Raw genomic sequence first — 24,604 nt, 5'->3', positions numbered from 1 at the left:
TACTGATAAGATTAAAATCAAAAATAAATTCTACACTTTCCGGTCCAATGCATCACCAAATTACGTTGTTGGCTGTGATAAGCCAGCTGACCTATGAACGAATATCGTACGAAAAGGTTTAATTTATTCAACTTTCTTGATTGGGAGTCCCACCTTATCAAGGATTACTTGCAGTGAGGCATTCTTGAGGTTGATAAAAGCCAAATCCAGTTTCGTTTGGCCTCTCCACAATCTCCAGACTGTTTTACTAAGGGTGTCGCCACTAATTCGTGCGACCAATTCCGTTTTTCACTTAAAGGTTTTATCGCTGCATCGCCGAGCCGTCCAAAGATCATCAAATCTCATGTGATTTGGCGCGATTTCTCGCCGAAGCTTTGAGTCACCGCGCAAATCGTTACGCAGCAGCAGGGTGGGCACGACTTATCTCTTTCTGCCTAAATGAGTGAAAAAATAAAAAAAAAGTCCCTGATTGGGGCAGAAACTTTCGATTACGTGAGCTTTCGTCATCTCCTCCAACCTTCGACTCGTCACTCGAATTGTTTGGTTTGAATGTTTTCACTTTTGTTTTCAAGGTTCTTATCACACACACACAGTTTGTACAATGTGAGATAAGGCAAAATCCGCCACGTCAAAAAAAAAAAACGAGTCAAAGTGGATAATTCCGGTACGGGTATTGTTCCCACAGTTTCACCTTGCGCGCAAACCAGTCTGTTGAGGCGGTGATTTGTGGGAAAAGTCGTCATTAAAGGAAGGGTTCAGCCGTCGTCGTCAAATGTTAGGTCAATAAAAGCTGGAACTTGAGCGATGACCTGATCGATCGTAAATCTTCCCCGACTTTGACTGCTGATCGGGGAACGATGTCAACTTTTCCTTTCCTAACTGATGGTACGATCAAAGTTCGTTGATAAGTTCACATGAGCGATGCGAGGAGCGGTCACTTTCTACTGGACGTGATCGATTACAAATCACTACTGTTTAGAGGAGAGAAATTTGTCTAGATTAAGATTTAGGAGGTACACTCAAACTTTTTGTATACTTACAATGGTGTTTGAAGTAGCACAACATTCCTTCAATTACAGAACATAATCTTGGCAGAGATCTAATGCCATAGTTAAGCACAATTGTAGTTTATTGTTTATTGCGAACTAGTGAGAAAAGATTCGTCCACTCTAATTAATTTTGACGAATTATAACATCAACCTTGTGTTCGGGGTACCAAATCAATTCGAAAATTACTTTTAAAGATACAAATCGACAGGTCACATAACCTTGGGTGTTTCAATGCTCTGTAAACAATATCCTTGAAATGGGGGATTTTTAAATGAAAAACTTATTCGAAAGAATAAATTATCTGTCCAAATTATTTCAATAACAATATAGGGGGAGAGTGGTCCTTATTAAGTATCACGCATAGTGGTGACCCTTAGGGGGAGTTCAAATATCACGTCCAGAGATTTTTGGAATTTCCTATACCGTTACATGGACTGTTACAAACTCAAGAAATCCAAACCCCCAAATGAAAAACTATAAGTTTAGCAGTGTTTTATGCTCAAATTCGTATCCGGGCAATCTTTTGCTTTTGTACATAGTACAAATAATACAAATAAAATATTTTATTCGGTCGTATTGGGGTGTCCAACTTGGAATTTGGGGTTATTTTAAAGAAAGCTAAAAATCTGGATAGCTTGGTTCAAATTTTATTTGAGGTCAATTATGTAATTTAGAGTCATTCAAATCATATGTCTTGAAATTTGATGGATGGATGGATTCTGAAGAAATTTCCTCCAAAATCGAGAAAAAAAAGATCAAAAAACGGACTAGTTAATTCGAAGGACCCCGCTTAATGTCGGGAAAGAGCCCATCTTTCATTGTGCCAGGTATCAGACTAGTCAAATTTATTTAACGAAAAAAAAATAAACAGTGTTTTTGCAAATTCCTCTTCAAAATTGATATTTTAATAACCTTGATATCTTTTTGTAAAAGCCTTTAACATCCTTACTCCCTTAGTTCAAAGGTACGGAATTTCATGGACCGACGGTATTGACATTTTGGCCAATCGAAGTTTTTCTAATAGATTCGAGCCAATAGTTTCCGAGGCACATTAAGTTGAAAAATGAAACCTTAAATGAGACTTTGTATGACACTGAAAGTTATTTTTTCATAATTTTCGCAAAAAAAACTAGCCACTCTAGACTTATACTCTCGGCTCTTATACTCTTAAACTGCAGAGATTAACGTAAAAATTTGTTATTTTAGCATAATTATGTACAGAAAATTGTTTAACAATGTTAGCAGTATTACAAAATATAATCCTCTAAAACAAATTATTTATTTAACAAAAAGTTGAACTCGATTAATTTTGAGAAATTACCAAAAATTTCGGTAAGTTGACTTATGATTAAGCTATTTTACTTTTATTGAAAATTTAAAAATTTCAATTGCTGAAATATCTTCAAACGTTGGATTTGTTATGAACGTGATCGTGATAAAGCATAAGCATAAGCATAAGCATAAGCATAAGCATAAGCATAAGCATAGGTGCCCACCCGCAGTTGCTACTCCGTTATTGACCAGGACCTTCAGAAGTTACATCCACGAGCCGTGGAAGATGAGTGGGTGCTATGTTTCCTCGCTTCGCAACTTCTCAAAGGCCCCTATCATGCTGATCAATACCGGCGCCGGCCACGACCAGTGGTAGAGTCACGGGGAAGTGGATGGGAATGTTAGTCCGATACTTGAGTGATAGAGACCGCCCAATCGACTGCTTCTCCGACAAAGTATCACATGAGTTTTGAGGGTGTTAGTAGATGGGTATGAGGTCAGGATTCACGAGTGGCAGTGATGTGACCATGGGCATTTTGTTTATCGGTTGAAATTTTTTAAATCTTAGGCAGCCGGCTGCGGAAAGATAGATAATTGATTTTTTTAAATGGTTTATTTTTATCGTACGCGTGCCAGCCGAGCAGTAATGCTATGGGCTGGACTTATCAGTATATTTTTACTGTTTTTACAATTTAGATAACGCGAGCAAATTTCAAAAATAGTACATGAATGACGCTTTACTCTTCATAGTTACGATAGTTTGATGAGTTAATACTAAAACTGAAAGTTGGAATATTTTTTTACGATCATTTACGACGAAAATTATCGCGAAAAAACCGGACTGTGCGTCCCAAGAAGTACTGCACTTATGAAGGCATTATTTAATTATTATGACCAATCACCCCATGCACACAAAAAGCGACACAAAAGAGACGAAAATTATCGCGAGAAAACAGGACTGCGCGTCTCCAGAAGCACTTCACTTATCAGTTATGAACGTGATCGTGATATTCATCAAAATTAGTATCAGTAAAAAAAGTGCAATGGAATTTTGTTTGTTTTCCAAAATTCAAGAATAGGGAAATTTGAGTATTTTAATTTAGTTTAGGCAAAACTTCATTATAAGCAGTTTTTGTAATTTATTGATTATTGCAGAAAATTGCAATGTAATAGCAAAATGCTTAGCAAATTTGATTTCAACATGTTTTTCACTTTGAACCAATTGAATAAAAATAAACATAATATATCATGTTCAATTTCTTTTCATTAATTTCCTTACTTAAAATGCAAATCATTCATCGATAATTAAATTAATTTTAAAAAGATTAAAAAATAAAACGGTCAAAGTTTTTTGTGTTTTTTTATGTTCATGTTGTTGGTCTTTAACAATTGATTTTTCAACCCTAAAATTCTTGTTTCAAAAACAAAAAGTTAGTGGAAATACGGATATTTCGCCGGCAAATCTGTTTGGGGCCAGTGATAGCCATAACGGTGAAACTTGGATGGCGAACAGGAAATGGCCATTGCACAGTGTTCGGAATGGCAAAATTAAGTGGAATAAATTGATAACTCCTTTTTTTGTCGTCCTAGCCAAATGGTGTCTTCGGAAGAGTTGTTGTACTTGATAAGGGCTATCTTTTGAAGTTATTGACATACAGGATGACGACCTTCCAGGGTGTCAACCAAAAACTATCTTTGTTGGATGACGTTGTAGGGCTTTGGTGTCTTCGGCAAAGTTGTAGAGGAGAAAATGTTATGAAAGTTTGTCGAAGGCGCCAAATTTGTAGCTCTTAATCTACTCGAGATATACGCCATTTTTGCAAAAATGGTCCAAAAAAGCACTTTTTTGATGATAACTCAAAATGTTTGCATTTTAGCGGCCTACTATGTTCTGAAGAGTTGTTTATAACATAAAATTACACATCTTTGCGGAAGATAGCAAAATGTTTTGAGCCTTTATTGAGGAGTTATAACCATTTTTAAGTGATTTTGAGCCTATTTTCAAGTTGCTATGTTTTCAAAATGGCGCATTTTGGCGCAAAACCGAACAATGTACCTGAAAGTACACACTTTCAACTACATTTCCTGAAAATATCTCCGTGTCTATCGGTGTCTATTTTTAGATATCTCAATTTGAATTTGACGGTTTTTAATCAATTTATTTATAATTTTTAAGCAAAATCTTATTGAAAACGTGGTGATAATCGCTAATTGAAGGGTAAATTGATCGATTTTTATGGAAAATACATTGTCTCGAGTAGATTAAGAGCTACAAATTTGGCGCCTTCGACAAACTTTCATAAAATTTTCTCCTCTACAACTTTGCCCAAGTCACCAAAGCCCTACAACGTCATCCAACAAAGATAGTTTTTGGTTGACACCCTGGAAGGTCGTCACCCTGTATGTCAATAACTTCAAAAGATAGCCCTTATCAAGTACAACAACTCTTCCGAAGACACCATTTGGCTAGGACGACAAAAAAAGGAGTTATCAATTTATTCCACTTAATTTTGCCATTCCGAACACTGTGCATTGCGGAAAATAACGGCGGATATCAGCCAGGATCGGTAGCACTCATTAACTCGAGCTCGAGGCCTCTCAAGATTTAACTGGCAACCAGGAAGTTTTTTGCTGTTTTGAAGATGTGCCAGTTCCGGTTTCGGCAGTCCAGCAAATCAAGGCCAGAAGTCCCAGCAGATTCAAGTCAGATTCAAGACCGATGATGCCGGAGTTGAAGCTACCCGATTTGGTGAGGTTTCCTGTATAAATTTCAAAATATACTTTCACTCACTCTAACATTCATACAATCCATTTAAGACCAACCACGCCAATTTTACTAAATACGCGGTAGGGTGTTCCCTTGGTCGTTCGCTGTGAGTTGTGGATTGCCTGCTTCTCTAATGAAGGTTCGACTGAGGGGGCATGCTTATTAATTTCTCGTCGCTCCATACCCTCAGTGACGTGATGGGAACAAGGGCGTCTATGCAAAGGGGGAGGGAAGAGGGAAACTATTTTGTTCTATGAAACTATGAAACTATTGGCACTACGCCCCCCGGGGCATGGCCTTCCTCTAACGTGGGATTTCTGCTCCAGCGCCTCTGACGAGACAGGAGAAACCGGGACCGACGTTTTACTTCACCATCCGATAGAAGCTCAGTGGATAAGGCGGGAATCGAACCCGCGTCTCATAGCATCATCGGGATCGGCAGCCGAAGCCGCTACCCCTGCGCCACGAGACCCACCTTTGTTCTATGCGCCGGTATTTGTAGCACTAAAATTCGTGCAAAAAAACTTATGCACGTGGGTGTACAGATTACGGAGTAAAAGATGATCGAATTGTTCACCTAGCGCTCACATGTGTTCCAGGACCAAGTTGCCTGCGGGTATGGGGATCATACATACATACATACATGTTGTTGGTCTTTAACAATATTTTTGGAATTTTGTGGAAGCAAAAAAAAAATGCTTGAAATGTCAAATCTGTTATCTGTACACAGAAAAAAATGATGGTAATATTCATAACAAAATGGTGACAGATTTTGTATCAAAAAAAATGTGTAATATTACATCAGGAATTGGTGAATATTCATCAATTTCAGATGAAATTTTCATCAGGTTAAATTGAATCATTAAAAGAGGTAATATTGGGTGATATTCAACCAACCCAAATTTCATCATTTCAAAATTAAACATTTATTTCTGTGTATTTCGAAGAATTTTCTAATGAACAATATCTTCAAAAAAAGTATTATATCGGATATTCTCAATAAGCAGTTGCTTCCAAAAAACTTGATGAACATTTTGTGAACTGTTTGAACAAAAATTAAAGTTCAAATGTACTGAGAAGCGATTTGTCAATAAAATATTTAAAATTTCGAGGTATTTCACGGTATTTACCATATTTCTCGACCAGTGGCAAACTTCACGAGTTACGCGGCTTAAAAAATAATAGTACCGAAAATGTATTACTTATTTTTCTGAAAGTTTCTTGAAGAAATTGCATGATTAAAGATCATCAGGATGTACTATAAACAGTTATTTTTTCCCGAAGGATAAAGAGGCTAATAAGAAATCTGAACACTCGTTTATGCTATGAATCCCACAAATTTGGACTAAAATTTTAGTGATTGGCATTTTTCAAACACGCCGTCAACATCAAAACAATCGATATATTGTGTAAGGCTCATTCTTCAGGCTGGTAAACCAGTGCGATAATATCAAAACTTAATTTAATGACAAAATAGATTTTGTGATTGGATTCTGTATAGATGAAGGTTTGTAAAACCAACTTTTACAAACTTTTCAAGATTTATGGGCTCCTATTTTGACACAAGTGAAGTCAAATTAAATCAAATTATTCGCTCTACAGCATTGCCTTGGCGTTCTCTATTGCGAGATTCTTACTCGAAACTAGGTGTCCGAAGGCTTGATTGTTGAGGCAATTGCAAACCTCTTTTTACACCTACACAGAAAAAAAATATGTAAATTTACACAGCACGTAATTGCTGTTTCTGATGTAAACTCACTCAATGTAATGTTGAGATATGATGTAAAGAGCAAAAAGTCATGGAAATTACTCCAATGTAAATCTAAATCTAATGTAAATCATGAATCTAATGGAAACGTTGAGCATGGAACCTTAAATCTGATGAATTTCTACTCGGGTTCAGCTTCCTGTAAATCCTCATTTAATGTGAATCATATATCCAATGTATTTCTGCCAAACACGACTTCAAAACTACCCGAACTAAAAATAGTTATGTTTGGTTCTCTTTCTATCGCTCTCATACTTCGCTGGCTCACTGCCTGTGCCTCGACCTGAACAAGTTGATGCTTTAGCCGCTCGATTATAAAATGCGAAGATGGCTCAGTCGGCAGCGGGTAGCAGCAGTAACACCGAACATCCTACCCGTCGTCTGTTCGATTCCAGTCCAGCGTTATTCCACTTGGCCGTCGACGAGAAAGCGTCCCCTACCTGTGAAACAACTTTTTAGAATCAGAATTTCCTTTTGCTGCCCGCTTCAATCATTTTAAATAGAACATAGGCCACACCCTTTTCCTTCTGCAATCCAAGTCGAGCTTCTCATTCCCATTGGCCAATCAGAATTAGTTGATTTGAACTAATGTAAATGTTCAAAACTAATGTAAATTTCCAATGAATCTAATGTAAATTTCCAATAAACCTAATGTAAATATCCATCATTTATCATGATACCTTTTGGTACATGATAAATAATGTAAATTTACAGGAATATTTTTTTCTGTGTAAGCTTCCATCCACTCCGGGATTCGAACTGACCTTTGGATGGTGTGTCCAACTGCCTACTAGCGACTCCACCGAGACAGGACCCACACTTAAAAAAATGAGTTCGCGTAAACGTGAACAGAGTTCATGCCACCGGGAACCAGGAAGAAAACTGTTCAACTTTTATAGTGCATTGCACCATGAAAGTGAACCGTTTTCTTCCTGGTTCCCGGTGGCATGAACTCTGTTCACGTTTACGCGAACTCATTTGTTTGAGTGCAGGGAGACAAGTGAAGTATTTACTGCAATAAACTGAAATATCACGTTTTCAAGCACCTCAATCAGCAAAAAAGTACATAAAAACGACCTCTGAAAACGTGAAGAATCTGCATTGGTCAGGAACCACATTTCCAAAGCTGATAATATCCTAAAAATATTTCAAATTCTATTGCTATTTTAAAATTCTCAGATTTTCATTATACATTTTTAATGCTTGATTTCAACGATTCAAAATAAAACTATTGATTTAAAAGTTTTCCATTATCCGCAAAATCACAAACGTAAAGCCGATGTTCATAGTCACATTTTCCCACCGGAAAAATATCAATCAATCCCACTCGATAATCATGCGCCAGTTCCTCCCGAGTACATTAGACAAATTAGCTCCCTCGCCTCAATTTACCATAATTGCACCGAGGTTGAATCGATCTCACCTACGCCCTTTTGAGCACCTTCCGAGCACAGTTCGATGACAATTTTCTTCCCCCTCACAGAGAAGGACAGCTGTTCTCCGCTGTTCAGAGAATCGGTGTTCGATGAATTCCCTCTTGAGTCTTCTTTACGCACCTTTGGCGCTGTTCGCGATAAGTGGTCAAATTGCATTTTAATGAGCCCTCAATCAGCTTCAGATGGCAGCCGAGGGGCCAAGTTCTGGAGTGTGTTGGCTATTTAAGTGTCGATTTGTCGCAAGTTGTTACGCCGTTGACACGCTTTCGGCTCTTATTTAATGTTTCTGTCTTTTACTTCTTTTTTTTTTGTTTGTGCATTTGGAATCCTTTCTAGTTACCTGAAGTTGGTGAGAAAAAACACGTTTAATGGTTATACACGTTTCGTAAGATCTTTTATTGGCCATCAGTAGCCTGTTAAACAAATCAGGTTAATGTCTCTCACGCTTTCCTTTATCGTCTAAAATAGCCAATTTTAGACACACTTGCACTGATGGAGGGACACACGTGAGCGAGATTTGTTTGGACTCGTGGGTCAATTATAAATCCATCATTTGAAGAAAAAAAAACCTCAATGCATTAAAGGATCGTTGAAATTGAAACTGCCTTACAAAGTTGCTTCTGTCTTACAAGATTTCAGAAAGGACTTCTTTATGCCAAATTATTTTGAATTTGTTTGTTAGAATCTCGAAAAAAAAACCCCACAAATTATTTATTCACAATCGGGATGCAAATACTTTCACGATGTTCCTGAAATTCCATGAAAGTTATCGTATTTATCATGCAAAGCTTTGCACAAGCCATTCTTCGTTTACATAGTCGCTCATGTAGAGCAAATACCACATCATCCGTGTAGGAATTCACTTGTCATTGAAAAAATATTTAAACATTAAACCATCAATCAACCTGCAGTACTTTACTTTTCGCGCTCGCTCACATGTCGCATTAGTCAAAATGTATGCTAACCAAGTGTCCGATTAAAGTGCGCAAGAAACTTGGCACTAATATTTGCACAAATCGATTCTTTCTCACATAAAAATGCGGCAATTTCTTATCACAAGCCAACTGATTCAAACAAGGCTGACACATTTTACCCTTTCGCAGCACTCTAGGTTCCAACGTCATATTTCACGGTGAGTTTTTGTTTACTTTTTAGAAAAAGAAGAAAAAAGCTGCTCTTATCAACCGACTAAGCATATGTAGCTCTATCCCGGGTCCACCTTAAGGTGATAAAAAGTCGCATTCGCCACGGCCCCAAGCATAACCAAGAAAGGCAAAAACAAACTGATAACGGCCATACGCCATGCCAGAGCACTCCTTAGTACACGATTTACCCGTACTGAGCTGCTGACCACACCTGTAAAAACGTGAGTCCGTCCAACCCAAACGTCAAATTCGTAGAACTGTGACTCGATTGCTGGCATTGAGCGCATTGTTTTTTCGTACCAAAAAATGATTCAGAATTTGCACGTCACCGTTTTGGCGTAAAATTTTGCTAGGACAACAGTGAGTCACTTCTAATCATTGTTTTTGATAGCAGGAGCTTATCAGAGCGCCCCCAATGGAACGTCAGGTGCAGCGTGATAATCTTACGCTAAGTACCCGTTTCCGCTGTGCGTAAACAATATTGATGATGGTGCAGATTTGTTGATCGAGTAGTAAAATTAATCTGGGAAATTCAATGGCGGTACGAGAGTCAGTCATTGATATAAGGAGGTAATGCTGAAAACTTATATTTTTATTGAAAAAACATGTACAATTAATTGTAAACTATTCAAAATGAGTTGCATGTGGTTTTATATTTTTAATAAAATATGGCACTTTAAGACTTTATGCAAAATTTTGAATTTTCAAACCACAGGTTAAAAAACGTAACTTAATCCACCTTTAGGTGGTTGGTGCCTTCCTCTCATTTATAGAGTGATTACAATCCCCTAAAGAGTCCACATGGTTTATGGATCTCCCCTAACGTGATCACAGCACCCAAGAGGTCCTAATAAAAATAAGCGACGAGTAAAAAAAAAAACAGACTTCCTACAGACTTTTTGTCAACATTATACAGACACCGCCTTTCAGGAAAATGGCATCCCCCTACAAGGCTTTTTTCGTGGCGACCAGACGGGACCATTTGAGGTTATGTAAATTCAGACAATTTTTTAAACTGCTTGTAATTTTAGATAGGTAAGTCAGATCTTGAAAATTCTTAATCCACAAGAAAGGTCTTCTCATATGCTTTCTAAAAATATATAACATGTGAGGGTTTCATGAAAAAACCACCCTTTTTACCATAATTTTAATTTAATATGAAACAGTTTTTTAACATAACTTTTTAAATACATGAGAAAACTGCATGAATTTAAATAGCAACTTAGGGGACGTTAAGACGGATCGATTAAAACCATTCCGACCAAAATCGGTTGAGCCTGTGACGAGATATTCCAGTGACATTGATTTGGTACACATGTCTACATACAGCCAAACACACAGACATTTGCTCAGCTGGTGATTCTGAGTCGATATGTACAAATGAAGGTAGGTCTAGGAGGTCTAACTAAATAGTTCGTTTTTCGAGTGATTTTATAGCCTTTCCTCAGTAAAGTGAGGAAGGCAAAAAGGCATACAATTTGAGGGGAAAAAATATTGTGCTTTTTTGGTAGAAGCATATCTGTAATAATGTATAAAGCGTTTTATGAGACCTGAACCTAAATCAGAGCCAAAGGAATAAAACTCTAAATAAATTTGTACCAATTTAAGGATTGGCCTCTATCTAGGTCAAATTGCATTTTAAGGATTGGCCTCTATCTAGGTCAAATTGCATGAAACCAAATAAAGGACCATTTTGCGCCAACTATAGGTACACAAAAAGTACAAACTCGAAATCGCCTTTTTCTGACCATACTCAAATTTGGTAAAGCTGTCTAACCTGTAACCGTTGGTCACAATTCTTGACGAAGGAAAGTTTCACTTCAGTATTTTTATTACCATCTCACTACACTTAACAGTGGGATGGGGCTAATCTTTCAGTGTATGCGAGGCTGAAGCCCACCAATTTCCCGGTGGGGTGTCCTGACAGCGCAGCTGTTGACACATTGGGAATTGGTGGGAAAATGGACTCGGGAAAACCAAAAAGAAAGCTCGATCTGGGGAAGATCGGCCTCTTGTATTCAGGCTTCCGAGCGGACTGGTCGCGCTCCAAGTGGCGGTAGTCAAGCGCCCCCACAACGGCGGAACCCGGAGGTTCCGCGAGTGCAAGTCCGTCTCGGATTGGTCGGCCTAGGCAGTGTGAGTCGCCTGCGCTTCTGCCTACGTCTAACCGTAGTAGGACCACCCCGTCGTCTGGCGCCTCCCCGCGCCATCAACGCCAAGGACGACAGCTCTCAGGCCGCTGGCCTTAATCGTGAAGGAGAGTCCCCTCTCGGCAGCCCGAATCAGTGGACTCTGGGGCTGCCGATTCGCCAACGAGGGAAGAAGCCTGCCCTACGAAGCCAGCAACGCCCGCTGTGCGTCCATCCGACCCGGCACGAAGTCCGGAGACCACCGTACCGGCCGCGAAGGCCGCAGATCCGCTGCATCCGGCGCCGAAGACCGGACAACCGCAGCGCAGAACAACAAGCCACCGTCAGCCAGCAGAACAAGCCCCCCCCCCCCCCTACGAGCGGGACAGTTCCAGCCGCGGAGTGTGAGCGAAGGAGCTCCTCCGACGGCGTCCATCCGGCACGAGAACCAGCTGAGCTACGCGGTAAGAGTGCCCCAAACCACCTACACTTCACACAACCCACACCCACACCAAACAAATCACCCAATAAAGTGCTGAAGTGGAATCGAAATCGTGTTTTTTCTGTGTGATGAAAGTCTCCCTTGAATCTGCCTAGTAGTAATGCCGACCCTGAGTGATGAGTAGTCAGTAGCTTTGGTCTACGACTACTTGGGAAACGGTCTCAGCCCTGAAAAGGACTTGAGCTAGCCTAAAACCCCTTGATACTGAAGGACAATTAGTTTCAAACCTTAAAAAAAAACATTCGAGAATCTCAAATTTAGAAAAAAATTACCATCCATTCTTATTTGGCACCACCACAAAGTTTTGCGATTTTGGCCAATTTTCAAAAAACTTCTGTTTTCAGATGGACATATCTTGAAAACAGAAAATCATCGCCGTCGTGCTAACTTGTCGTACGTGCATTTTGGGCCAAATTGAGTTAAGAACGCTATTTTGTGCAGCTCAGGTCATCTTTTGACCTTCACAGATCCCTCAAAATTCGATATCTTGTCGTGCTATCTTGTCACTCCCTGAAAATTGATGTAAGTGCGACAACTGGCCAAAGGGATTTCAGGTCAGAACGCGTTTGACGCACGTACGAGGTAGACTACCGTAAACATTTGTAATTATAACTCGGGACTCCTGCAACCAACTTCAACCAAACTTCGGGACAATGCACAGATTGGTAGGCAAACAATACGTGTTTATTATTGTTTACATTGCTTGCTTTCGTTTCTGTTTATTCAAGGTCAAACATTAAAACGCGTTTTTTCTTGGAACGTCAAAATGGCGGATGCGACAAGATAGCACGACGACGTCGAAATGATAGAACAAAACTCGAATGCTATAAAGGAAATAGGAAGCTGAATTGAATGGCGTCATCGGATTTTCGATTAAAATCAAACTTTGGTGCATTTTGCGTAATTGAAAACTTTACAAGCATTATTCCACGGGATTGAGACTCGTCTGAAAAACCTGTATCATTTTCTCAATCAAAACGGTGGCGCCGCGTGGTGGTAGCTGCCCTGTTTATTACACTGTGAAATTATCCATGGCTAATCCAAGGAACCAAAAGGTGACAACAGTAATGTCCGCCCAAAAGGGGTGCTGCAAAAAACTTTTTATTTTTAAAAAAAAATCCTAACAAATCAGCAACGAATTACAAGTTTGATAGTCGAACTACACTTAAAAGTTGGTTTTGTTATTTGTTTTTGCAAAACCGCATATTTTTTTACAAAAGTGCCAAAAATATTCGTAACTACCTTTTGCCTCTTGGTGGCGCTTTGTGTTAGTATTTGTGTGGTCGATATTTGTGGACGTGCACGCAGAACACAGAACAGTGAGAACTAGCGAAAATGCCTCACTTTCTTCTGATACAAGTCGCCATATTGAAATTGCTAGAAGATTCATACCCGTGATTATTCTCAATATACGATTTGAATTAGCATAGCATAGCATTGGTGTCTATCCGTAGCTGCTATTCTCAATATACGATTTGTTTTTTTTCTTTTTTTTTTTTTTTTTTGAAAACATCACCATTGTGTTGTCTAAACGATTTTACTTAAAAATCATACTTTTTTCTTGCTGGACAAAATGAAATCTTTTGAAACGACGAATTTTTAGGCTTGCAATTGCAGAGTTGACTTTTAAAACACGATGAATTTTGAGAAGAAGTGTGAAAAAATGTACCTGTCAAATGGTCTCAGATAAACATGAGACGATGTGCAAAATGCATCGTGTGGTTTTCAAATGATATTCCAGTCGACTCTCTGGTTGTCAATATCCAAGGGACCGTCGAGGAAGAGAAGCATCAGTTTACAGAACGATGCAGAATGAAGACTCGATTGAAATTTATTTTTTTCTTGCTAACCAGCTATGGGAGAGAATCTTGACAACGTCCAGCAAACAAAAACAAATAAATGTCAAACACCCTTCAAAGCTTCGTTTCTCATAGAAAAATGTCTATGCAAGCCATGAGAAAGTGAAAATATCGACAACCGGAATAGATATTTAAAGCAAATAGAATCCAAGGGACCGTCGAGGAAGAGAAAATATCGAGGAATAAAGACAACCGAAGTATGAAGTTTGAAGAGACTGAGAAATTCATCGGTACATGGAGCAATATTGATATCGAGAAGATCAACAGCTAGTTGGAATTCCATACTTTAGTCATTCATTAAATCTTTAACATTTTTACCTCTCCAAATCTTGATTATAGTTATAATGTTTATGTATCATTTGAAAGCAGAACAGAATTGATGTTAAGTTAAACTTAACTCAAATTTGACCCATACCATCAGAATAAGCTACTGGCTACTGGCAGAATACGAACCCTGCCCCCGCGCAACAACAACAACAGTTATCCAGCAAAATTAGCCTAACCATCAATTACACGGCAGCGCTCAAAGCCGCGTGAACTGAATGAAAGTGAAACCAGCAGCAGCAGCAAAAGCACCGAACTGAACTATGCTCAAAGCCGACCAGCATGATGATCGCAATGCCGAACACAGCCCAGCACGGGGCCGCCGCCAGATTATATCATAGAGAAGAGACGACAGTCAGTCAGCCGAGTCCGAGTCCGAGTCAGTGGAGCAGCAGATCATGGGGCCACGCGGAGTCAGTCGGCGATGCAACTCTCGCGGTTGGGGAGGCCGCGAGAGTAACGGTTCTTCATTTCCCTTTTAAGTGTGACGTAGGCTGCACGAGAGAGGGAGCCTCGTGGGTCTACGTCGACGAAGCATGGCACGATGTTAGAGTAAAGCTCAACAGAGAGTGAGAGTGCGGCTGGAGCGGCGGGCGTGACTCATGTCATGAGGTGTTTGCAGAGATGACTTGTCACACTCTGCGTTCGTTGGTTGTTACCTGACCACCTCATAATGTTTGGATATCTCAGTTAGCATCTCTAGGCCTAGATCTGCGCAAAAGTAGGTTAGATCAATAATTAAGTTCCAATTGTCCTTTGCAGCGCGCTGTGACCAATTAGGCGAAAAAAAAGTTTATTCGACTTTTAAAGTTGATTAGCTATGTCGATTGACCATCCGGAATTGATTTTTGTCTCTATTATCCAAAGGGTTGTGTGAGACTTCGTATAACCGAATTATGAACATATTTTTAATATTTTTTTTATTTTCTTCAAATTCTGTTCTGTCCATGTAATTACCTATCTTTTGACCTATGGGAGTATGCGTGTTGGAGGCTGTTGCAAAAAGATATTAAGGTTTTAAAAAAAATAATTTTTGACAGTAATTTGCAAAAGCTAAGAAAAAAAGTCGAACAAATCCTGGATGTCTATGGCACATTTTGAAGTGCTGCAAAAGACCTTTCGAATGCATCTAAGAGAGTTGAAATTGATCAAGTTTTACGGAAATGCGAGCAATTTTAAGATTTTTCATGTTTTTCGACCTCAAACTTCAAAGCCCGTTTTACCCCACTTCCCTTTGTCTTAGAGGGCTCAAATTTTGAAAAAATCCTGTTTTTCAATGTTAAAAAACGATTTTAAAATTTTTGATTTTCCGTACGTTTTACTCAACTAGTGGGGCAAGACGAACAACCCGTTGGGGCAAGAGGAACAATGCATGAAACAACATGTTAATTTGCTATCATGTGAACTGCTATCACTTTGAAACATCAGATTAGAATGTGTTTGAAACGTTTCATTCATTTTTAGGTTACATAATAATATTTTACTAAAAATTTGATCGTTTTTACGAGAAAAATAATTACTTAGATGATAATTAGTAAATTTTCATAGTATCACTTTATTTTGTAAAAAAATTTTTTTTAACAATTGTTTATCAGTTTTTAAGAACTTTTTTGTATTTATTTCCCACTAAAATATGTTGTTGCAGCAATTCGTAATTTTTTCCATACAAAAAATCCATATGGTACACTTGCCCCACCTGAACAAGATTTTTTAAAAGCTCTCAACAAAAATAACCAAAAGTTAAATCATACTTTATAATAGGTGCAAGTCATTGGTAGGGACACTACTGATCTAGGAAAAATAGCATTTTGATAAAATGAGCCTTAAAACGAACCCTAAGTCTTATTTTGTACTATCCAAATATTATAAGCAAAAAAAGGTTTTGAACAAAACTTCATTAAATCTTATGCCCCGTGGCGTTTACGTCGTTTTGGCGGTTAAGTGGTAGTAGAATCAGCTAATTGCATTGCTAGCAACAATTCCTCATACTGGAAATAATCAAAATTGTAAAAATTACGGCCTTACGAGCGATTGTTCCTCTTGCCCCATATGGTCGTCTTGCCCCACCTTCCTCTATAGACAAACAGACGCTGAAAGTTTCAACCAAATCGGAGCACCTCGATACGACCTGTTACACATTGGTGAAAAACTCGCTCTTAAAATAACATCTGCGATGGTCCTAACTTGTAATTTCTTTTATTTATTATTGTACTAGATCTGTGTTTGAGCTTCATGAATAACATTTTGAAGATTTTTTTACAGGTTATATTTTACTTCAAGATTTTTGAATGAGAACTAATTCAAATTATATATTGTTAAGCTATACAAATCCTTCAAAATGTTGAAAATACTAAGTCATACCATTTATTCTGGGATTATAAGACTGTTAAATCTTGTTTTGATTTAATATTTATAAAATATGAAAGAAAATCATAGACAACTTTCAAGCTTTATTATACAAAACAAACAGTACAAAAAAAATGCTTGTTGCATTATTTTACATTTTAGTCGGAAAGTTATTTTGTCCATTATTTTATTCAGTTGATATTGTAATGTTTGAAACAATCTCAAAATAACAAATAAATTTAGAACAAAACCATTATCTAGTATCACGTTACAAATTGTTGAAAATTTATGAACTAAATTTAAAGTTGATTAAAAAATAGTTCAATTCAATTTAATCAAATCAGTTCATTATTGAGAATGACGTTGGCCATTGCTGCTAAACACTGTTTTGGTTCGCTTGGGAAAGGCTATAAAAACAGTCGGAAAATCTAGAGTTGTTTTTGAAAAGGTCCTATAAACATATGAAACACAATAGCTCATAGGACCTTTTAAAAAAACTCTAGAAATGAACTTTCTAATCAGACATCCTATGCATCAAACCTTCACGTATAGTATCGACTCATAATTAAAAACTGAACTGAAAATTGTACTCGTAATGTGCGCAAATTGTGTTCGTCTTGATACCGCTAATAATCGTGGCTGTGCCTCGAGGAAAACTATAGTATTTTTAATCTCCAGTTAACAAAGCTTTCATTTTTTTTTGAATACCCATAAAGCAAAAAAAATAAAAATTTTGTTCATTGAACCATTACAATAAGATTCATAATTTATCTAGGACCAATCAATGAGGCATCAAAAAATAAAGAGTCAGCATCTCAACAGAGGAGGAGATGAAGCTGGATAGAAGGCTGGCGTTAAGGAAAAAAAGCAAGTCGTTAGATTAATTTATAATATGCGTACATTTCCGTGGTAAATTTTCATTGGGGCGATACCTTGGATGTGAACTACTCATCTCGAACTAACCCTAGAGCAAGTGGGATAGACAGCTTGTTTACATCCAAGGGATCGCCATTTATCCGAACTATTTATTTTTTGCATGTCTAACAAAAACACTCTCAAAGTGACCACCAACAATATGCAGTCTCAGCCTACTGTTCCCAGTGCCAACAACGTCACTCTCAAGAATAACCGCGCTCAGGCGGACCCCAACCCCAGCAACCACGTGCATACGATCGTTAATTTACTACTTCATCGACTACTCTATCAACAGAGAGAGAGAGAGAGAACCCCGAGAGCACTCTGTTCAAAGTTGGCGCGCGCGCGCAAACTCTACTTCATGCGCTTAAGCTTCTGCATTCGGCGCGCGCGTGCCCTCCGGCATCGCCACCACGCTCTGGAATGAGGAAACTCTCACTCTCAAAGTCGTACTGTCACCCGCCGAACACGGGGAGCCGCCCTCGTCAACCTCGCGAACCAAATCTCTGACGTCTTTTCCAGTACGATTGTGGTGGTGGTTTACCGTTCTTGCTGGCGCGCGCACAAGAGAGAATTTTCTCACTCTCGCGCGCGTGCTCTCTCTCTCTCTCTCGTCATCGCGAACGAGTTTTTCGCTGCCTTTTTTCGATTGATACCCGGTTGCTTAATACTGTTTTGGCTCACTTAAGCTTAGGCCATCCAACTGTCAACAGCGAAAATAGTACCCGCGCGACCGCGAAGGTTTGGGAAAGCCCCTCTGGTTCGAGGTTCTTCCTAGTAGTCGTGCGTCTTCGCGCCAACTTTTCGGAGCCGTCTGATTCGGACGATACGCGCATTCTCGTGCGGTTGGAGAGGGTGGGGAGACCGTGGTGAAGAAGGAGTGCGGTGGTGGTGGGAGTGAGTGAAACAGAACGCATCTGGGGGGACACGACGACTCGAGAAAGTGGGCAGTCGGCGGGTGCGAGAGTGAGAGCGACCGAATCTGACGTTTGGCGGCTGCAAAGAAGAAGTTGTTAATATATAACAAGTTGCATCATAGTCTTAAGACTTCAGTCTTAAGAAAGTGAACCGCCAATAAACATCTTTCGCAAAAAGTGGGCACATCGCGACCGTTGAGACAACCACCGGAGGATTCTACGCGCGAATAGTAGTGACGTTCTTTTTTTGTGTTTCGGGTGATTCGTGAGCGGGTCAAGGATTTTTCCGGGATTCCCGGGATCGTTACCAGGACGCACCACATTCCGAAGGATTACGATGGATTATTTCTACTTTTGGATTTACAACAAGAAAACGTGAAAATGTGGAATTTCTGAAGAGCAATGGAAGGTAGTGCATGAGATGGACTTTGGTTGTAGTTTGGAGCAAAATTGAAGGACTGAGCAAAAAGGACTGAAGCAAACGAGTGGTGCAATAGAACAAAAACATAGTGCAATTTAACAATTCCTGAAAGTTTGTGTGCAATCATAAAAGTTTTACGGATTTTAAAGGCGCAATAGTTGGCAGCGAGAAGTGAAGGAAAAATATGGAATCGCCGCAGATGTACGATACGAATCAAATTCAAGTGCGCAGTGATATTAAGAAACTTACGATGGCAGCCAACAATATCAACGTGAACAACAACAATGCAGCAACACCAAATAACAACAACAATTCGCCGACGGCGGTCAACCAGAATACGTTGGCCCTGAAGCAGCAACAGCAGCAGCAGCAAGTTCAGCTGAACCAGCTCGCCGGGACGAACGGGAACATCCTGACCAACGGGAACCTCCTGTCGAAGCAGATGCTGCAGCAAATTCAGTACTCGCAGAGCGAGCTGGACGAGTTGACGTCGCAGGAAATCTCGCTGGACCTCCAGCATCTGATCGATGATCAGTTCCGCGATCCGGAGGCCCTCGGGATCTTCACCGAGATGGTTACCGTGGGCAGTACCAACGGTAGCGTCACGAACCCACTGGTTCAGACAGCGGCTGCTAAAGCTCTCCAACTACAGCAGGCCCGACTGTCGCAGCACACCAACGGCAACAACTACCAACGATCTCTGGCGTACATGCCACAGCCGGTGCACACCGGAGCAACCTACGCGAACAACTCGAGCGACGAGAACAGTAGCGTCGGCTCGTCCGATTCCGCCAACATCAAGGAAGAACCCGTCGAGCCCAACGACTTCCGTCGCCAGTTGCCCAACAACAACGGAGCCCAGTTCATGGGCACCACCGCCTACCAACTAACCGGAGGTGGCGGAGGCGGTGGTGGCGCACCCGTCGGAGCCGCCAACTACGTCACAAACGGCAACGGGAACACCTTCTCGAACCTGACCCCGGCGACGGTGCTACACCACCAGGCCCTGCCCCACCTCGCCGGGGCAGCCCACCTGGCCAACCTCACCAAACACGGCAAAATGCTGAACCACGTGTCCCGAAAGTCCCAGTCCAAGTCCGTCGACAAGGGCACCGACGAGTACCGGAGGAGGCGCGAGCGCAACAACATCGCCGTCCGCAAGTCCCGGGAAAAGGCCAAAGTGCGATCGCGCGAGGTCGAGGAAAAGGTCAAAGCCCTGATCAAGGAAAAGGACAACCTGGTACGGAAGATCGAGGAGAAAAACAACGAAATCCAGCTCTACAAGCAGCTCTACATGCATCTGATGAACCACAGCAACCCGGAGATCAACCAGATCTGTCGCAGCGCGCTCAACCTGTCAAACATGGGTGATCATATGTAGGCTTAGGGAACATCCAACCAAAACCCTCCTCTCTTCCCCACTTTTCCCCCTTCTTCTAAGAATTGGTCTGTCTAGCTCGTAGTAAATTAAACGCAAGAAACGCATTATTTAGACAAAACAAAAACACGCAAACGCGTCGGAAAAAAAACACAAACACACACACGAACCCTACCCATTGTAAATAAAGTGACCAATGTTTGGACCCTAACCTTAGAAAACGGAGCAACCCTAGGAAAAGGATTTGCGAATCTATGATTTTCGTTTCGTTTTTTTGTTTGTTTGATGAACGATGAACCAAAGACAGTATGTGTTAACGAGGGTGTGTGTGTATGTGCGTGCACGTTTAGTGCTGCGTGATGAGCCTCGTTGGTCTGTCGGAGTTGTGCAAAGTGACGTAAGTGACAATTAGAACAGCCTAAACAATTTAGCAACGCATTCTGCTTTCTATCTGCAAAAAACAGTTTATCATGCGATTTGTAGCTGGGTTAAAAGTCTGATCGCTCGATGTTAAGCTAACATATTTCGCAGGGAAAGTGACAGCTCTTTGTTTTCATCACACACTCTGATGTGGATTTGTTAATTTTCGAGTGAAATTATAGTTTTTACACTGGGCTTAGGAAAGATAGTAGCTCATTCTTTGCAGCTTTAATTTTTTCAAACTATTTTTTAGTAGAAAGTTTTAATTTTTTGTAGCTTTCATTTGCATGAAAATGAGTAATTTTCACACAAATTATAATGCATTACAGAGCGGATTCGCTCATTCGACTGGAATTGCATTCGAAGAAGCAAACCCTAATTTGCTCGAAAGACTGACAGTTGTCAAAACCTTGAATGAACCTTGGGATGAAACGTTGACATCAGTTTGACGTCTGTGAAAGACGTTTGAGTGCTTTTAAGTTAAAATACGTTGGAATCAGCGAATCCACTCTGAATTGACGCATTTATTTTTATTTGCACAGAAAGCCCAAACTAACGAGTTTTAAAAACTCTTCACAAGTTTAGAATTTCTCTGCAGAAGCAATGGAATCATCCCACTGATTTTTTTTCCCAAGAATTCTGTCTAAATCATAAAAAAATGTTTTCTCAACAGCAAAATATTGAGCCAAAGGTTCTGCGCAATATGGCTTTTAAGTTTCCAGAACTTGTTTTTTCTGCAAAGAGACTTTTCTTTCTGTTTTCGAAAGAATTCCTCTTGAAACTCGCTAAGAGAGAATTTTGAGAGAGAATCTCCCATCTCATGCACGAAATATCGGTAAAAAATAACTTCACAGCATTTGCAGGTGAAACGTCACACGTCGAGAAAAGACTTGTTTCTTTCTGGTGATGAACAATGTTTGTAAAATATTGTAAAAATTGTTAGCTGGTTGATGTTTTTGAAGATTCTGGAAAGATTTTCTTAGCTTTGTCTCATTTTCTATCACTTTTGTGAGTGAGAGAAATTCACTTGCAAAAAAAAAAATGATTATTCCATCTCTGGTGTAAGAAAAGATTGACTTTTAATTTGTTAATGTATTAGTGAGGTCAATTTTTCTTCAGGAATTCTCGAGAGTCATTCATTGATCATTTTTATTTCTCAAATATCTCACGAAAGAGAGAAGAGAGATGCGTTCTTTTGCAAAAAATGTCTCTTTTAGTGAGGTTTCGGGGAAACTTTTTTTGACGATATTTTTGTCAATACTGCTAAACAGACTTAATTTAGATGTGAGTTAATAGTTCTCGCGAGTTTATTGAAAATGAAGCAAAGTGCAGCCAACTTTGAGTGAATCAATTTTTTTTTTATTTTCATAAAGTGCAATTTTGAGGTTGTTTTTTTATGTTTTTTAAATGGTTTTGTTTGAGTGTTTAGAAATACGTCACTTAGCAGAATTTTAACAGATTCAGGAGGCTCCAATCCAGGTTACTGCGATCGAATCGTGATTCGAAACTGAACTTCTTGTAAATATACTTAAAACACACAGAAAAAGCGCGCACGCACACACCTCAAAGAAAAACACAATTAGGACAGCTTCGATAAGACTTGTTTTTATTATTTTCGATATACCACCACCAACATTTTTTATATAATATATTTTATTCGTTTTGTGAATGTTGAATAAATGTTTAGAAAAAAAAACGGCTTAAAGCTAAGCGAACGTGTTATGTTTGATCGACGAAAAAGAAATATTTTCTTCTAGTTTTTTTTTCCTTTTGTTTTTCTGCTGCTTCTCTTTTCTTTTGTATTCAATCAACCAGAATAGTTAACCCAAGGTCAGTCGTAACTTGCCTCAAAGTCGCTTCTCTCATCGACATTTTCGATTTATTTTGCAGTTAAGAGTTGCTCACCTGATTTTTTATTTCGGTTCCACACGTGATTGCCTGAAACGAAGTTACCCCAATCTCAGTCCGATTAAGATTACTTGTGGTACGGTGAAACTCCGTTGGTTTGACAAATTTGTCAAACCATTAATTGTCAAACAACCTGGGTTTCACTGTACCACTTTTGCGTGTAAGTACCTATTAAATTGTGTAAAAAATCTCATTCTCTTTACCAGTATATCGTAGAGAAATCAAAAAGACACTGAGTTTACAGGTGAGAAATGTAAACCAGGCACTGTATAAATTAAAACGAAGAAATATAATATTCAAGCAGCACGCGGATATCGATGCAATAGTAATTTTAACAAAAAAACTGGAACAACAGCCAAGTTTGTGTTGTGGAGAGTGCAACTTGTGACATAAACCCAAAGCACTGGTTCTGTTTCCGTAACGAGAGCTGAAGAAAATGAATGAAACTAGACTAATTTTTGCATATAGAGAAAGTGATCTAGAAATGTAGCAACACAGTTTAAGAAAGGGTAAAAGTGTAAATCGCTATTAGCAAAGAATACTAAACAGAAAATAATAAACTTAAAAACCGAAAGTGAAAACGCAACGCCTACTCCGACAAACAAACACACATGACTCGACATCCGGTCAGCTGAACTGATTTAAATCGTAACGAAGAAAACTATATATTTTGTCTTATGAGGTAAAATCGAACTTTATTTAAATTCAGCAAAACCAGCGTAAACCGACCTGAAAAAAGTGAACGGATTTGTTACCATCTTGTAGTAGTTTAACAGTAACTCGTACTAGTAGCGTGTAAGTTTCCTCCGAAGCAAGTAATGCAACCACGGCAAAGTAATCGTTTTTTGGATGTTTTATTATACTATTTTATTGTACCTTTTGAGCGATACAGAGAGAGAGAGAAGGTGAGAGTATCGTCGTCGTATACTAGGCAAGTCGGGGATTCGCGTTACAACTAGTTTCTTTCAAGGAAGACTCGGACATTTTTCTATTATTAAAAACACACACACAATGAAAGAAGAAACCAACACACAAGTACTGTATTTTTCTCAGCTTGAAAAGTCTGTTTTGAATATAAGAAGTGAAAAATAAAGAATGTATCTAAAAAGTGAATAAAACGACGCCAGCTTTTTAATTTGTTTCCCCCCCCCCCCCCTTCCCTCACCTCAATCACTATATAGGATGCACATTATTCCACCCCAATTATGTGAGACGTCATTGTTTTGTTGGCACAGGTTCTGTGGCCACTATAGTTGGATGCACTAAGGCGTTGTCAGTTCTGGTTCTACGGGTTTTCAACGGTAGGTATTTTTACTTCTCAAGTTCAAAATGCTGCTTTCTCTCGGCTTGGGGCTTCTGCGGAACAACGGTGAACGGGTGGTAGGTTCTTTTGGGATTTCACAATCGAAATGATAAGCTATTCACTTAGTGGAATAAGTATTTGTGATACAGATTACACCACATACTCGAAAAGCTCAAAACATCGATGTTATAAATATTAAATTTATTGCAAAAGAAAGGCCTACACACAAAAAAAAATGGCGAAAATTGCTAAGAAGTTCAAATAACTGAAAAACTGAATTTCCCCAAACAAAATCAAACATAAAAAAATGACCTTCCCGAAAATAAAGATACTCAAAAGCTGTCCAAAAGGTAAAAACAAAATCTAATTGTTATGTTTTCGCTAAAAAACTAGACCCAAAAAAACAGGAATGGAATTGGGATAAAATTTCCATTTAAAATTATACTATAAGTGGCTATATCTTGAAAATGGTGCAATTTATCATAAAATATGTGAAGTACTTTTCGATTGCAAATTTGAATTATATTTAAAACTGATGATATTTCGAGATAAAATTATAAAAAAAACTATTTTTTTTCAAAAAATCAAAACAAGGCAGCATTATTTTTCCCAACACTTTTCTATATCGTCAGCTGTGTGCTATCTTGTGACAACGACCATTTAGTACTTTTCGAGAAAATCGATTTTTAAAGTTTGATGATAACTTAACAAACGCTCCAAGTTTCAACTAATTTGGTTACACCA

At 39.1% G+C, this 24,604-nt stretch overlaps 1 protein-coding gene across 1 annotated transcript; it reads left to right on the top strand.

Annotated features, from left to right (window-relative positions):
- Positions 1–18,200: 18,200 nt before the first annotated feature.
- Positions 18,201–23,047, top strand: LOC6034299 (CCAAT/enhancer-binding protein). The gene has a single exon (XM_038255514.1). The coding sequence runs from the start codon at positions 19,036–19,038 to the stop codon at positions 20,230–20,232; it is 1,197 nt and encodes a 398-aa protein (XP_038111442.1). The 5' UTR covers positions 18,201–19,035; the 3' UTR covers positions 20,233–23,047.
- The last annotated feature ends 1,557 nt before the right edge of the window (positions 23,048–24,604 follow it).

This window comes from Culex quinquefasciatus, chromosome 2 (genome assembly GCF_015732765.1).
Source record: "Culex quinquefasciatus strain JHB chromosome 2, VPISU_Cqui_1.0_pri_paternal, whole genome shotgun sequence".
In the NCBI taxonomy this organism is placed as follows: domain Eukaryota; kingdom Metazoa; phylum Arthropoda; class Insecta; order Diptera; family Culicidae; genus Culex; species Culex quinquefasciatus.
Note: the sequence above shows the minus strand (reverse complement) of the source record. Positions and strands in the feature narration are given on the sequence as shown.

Coding starts and splice junctions, on each gene's coding strand:
- LOC6034299 (XM_038255514.1), top strand. CDS start 19,036: ATGGAATCGCCGCAGATGTACGATACGAATCAAATTCAAGTGCGCAGT.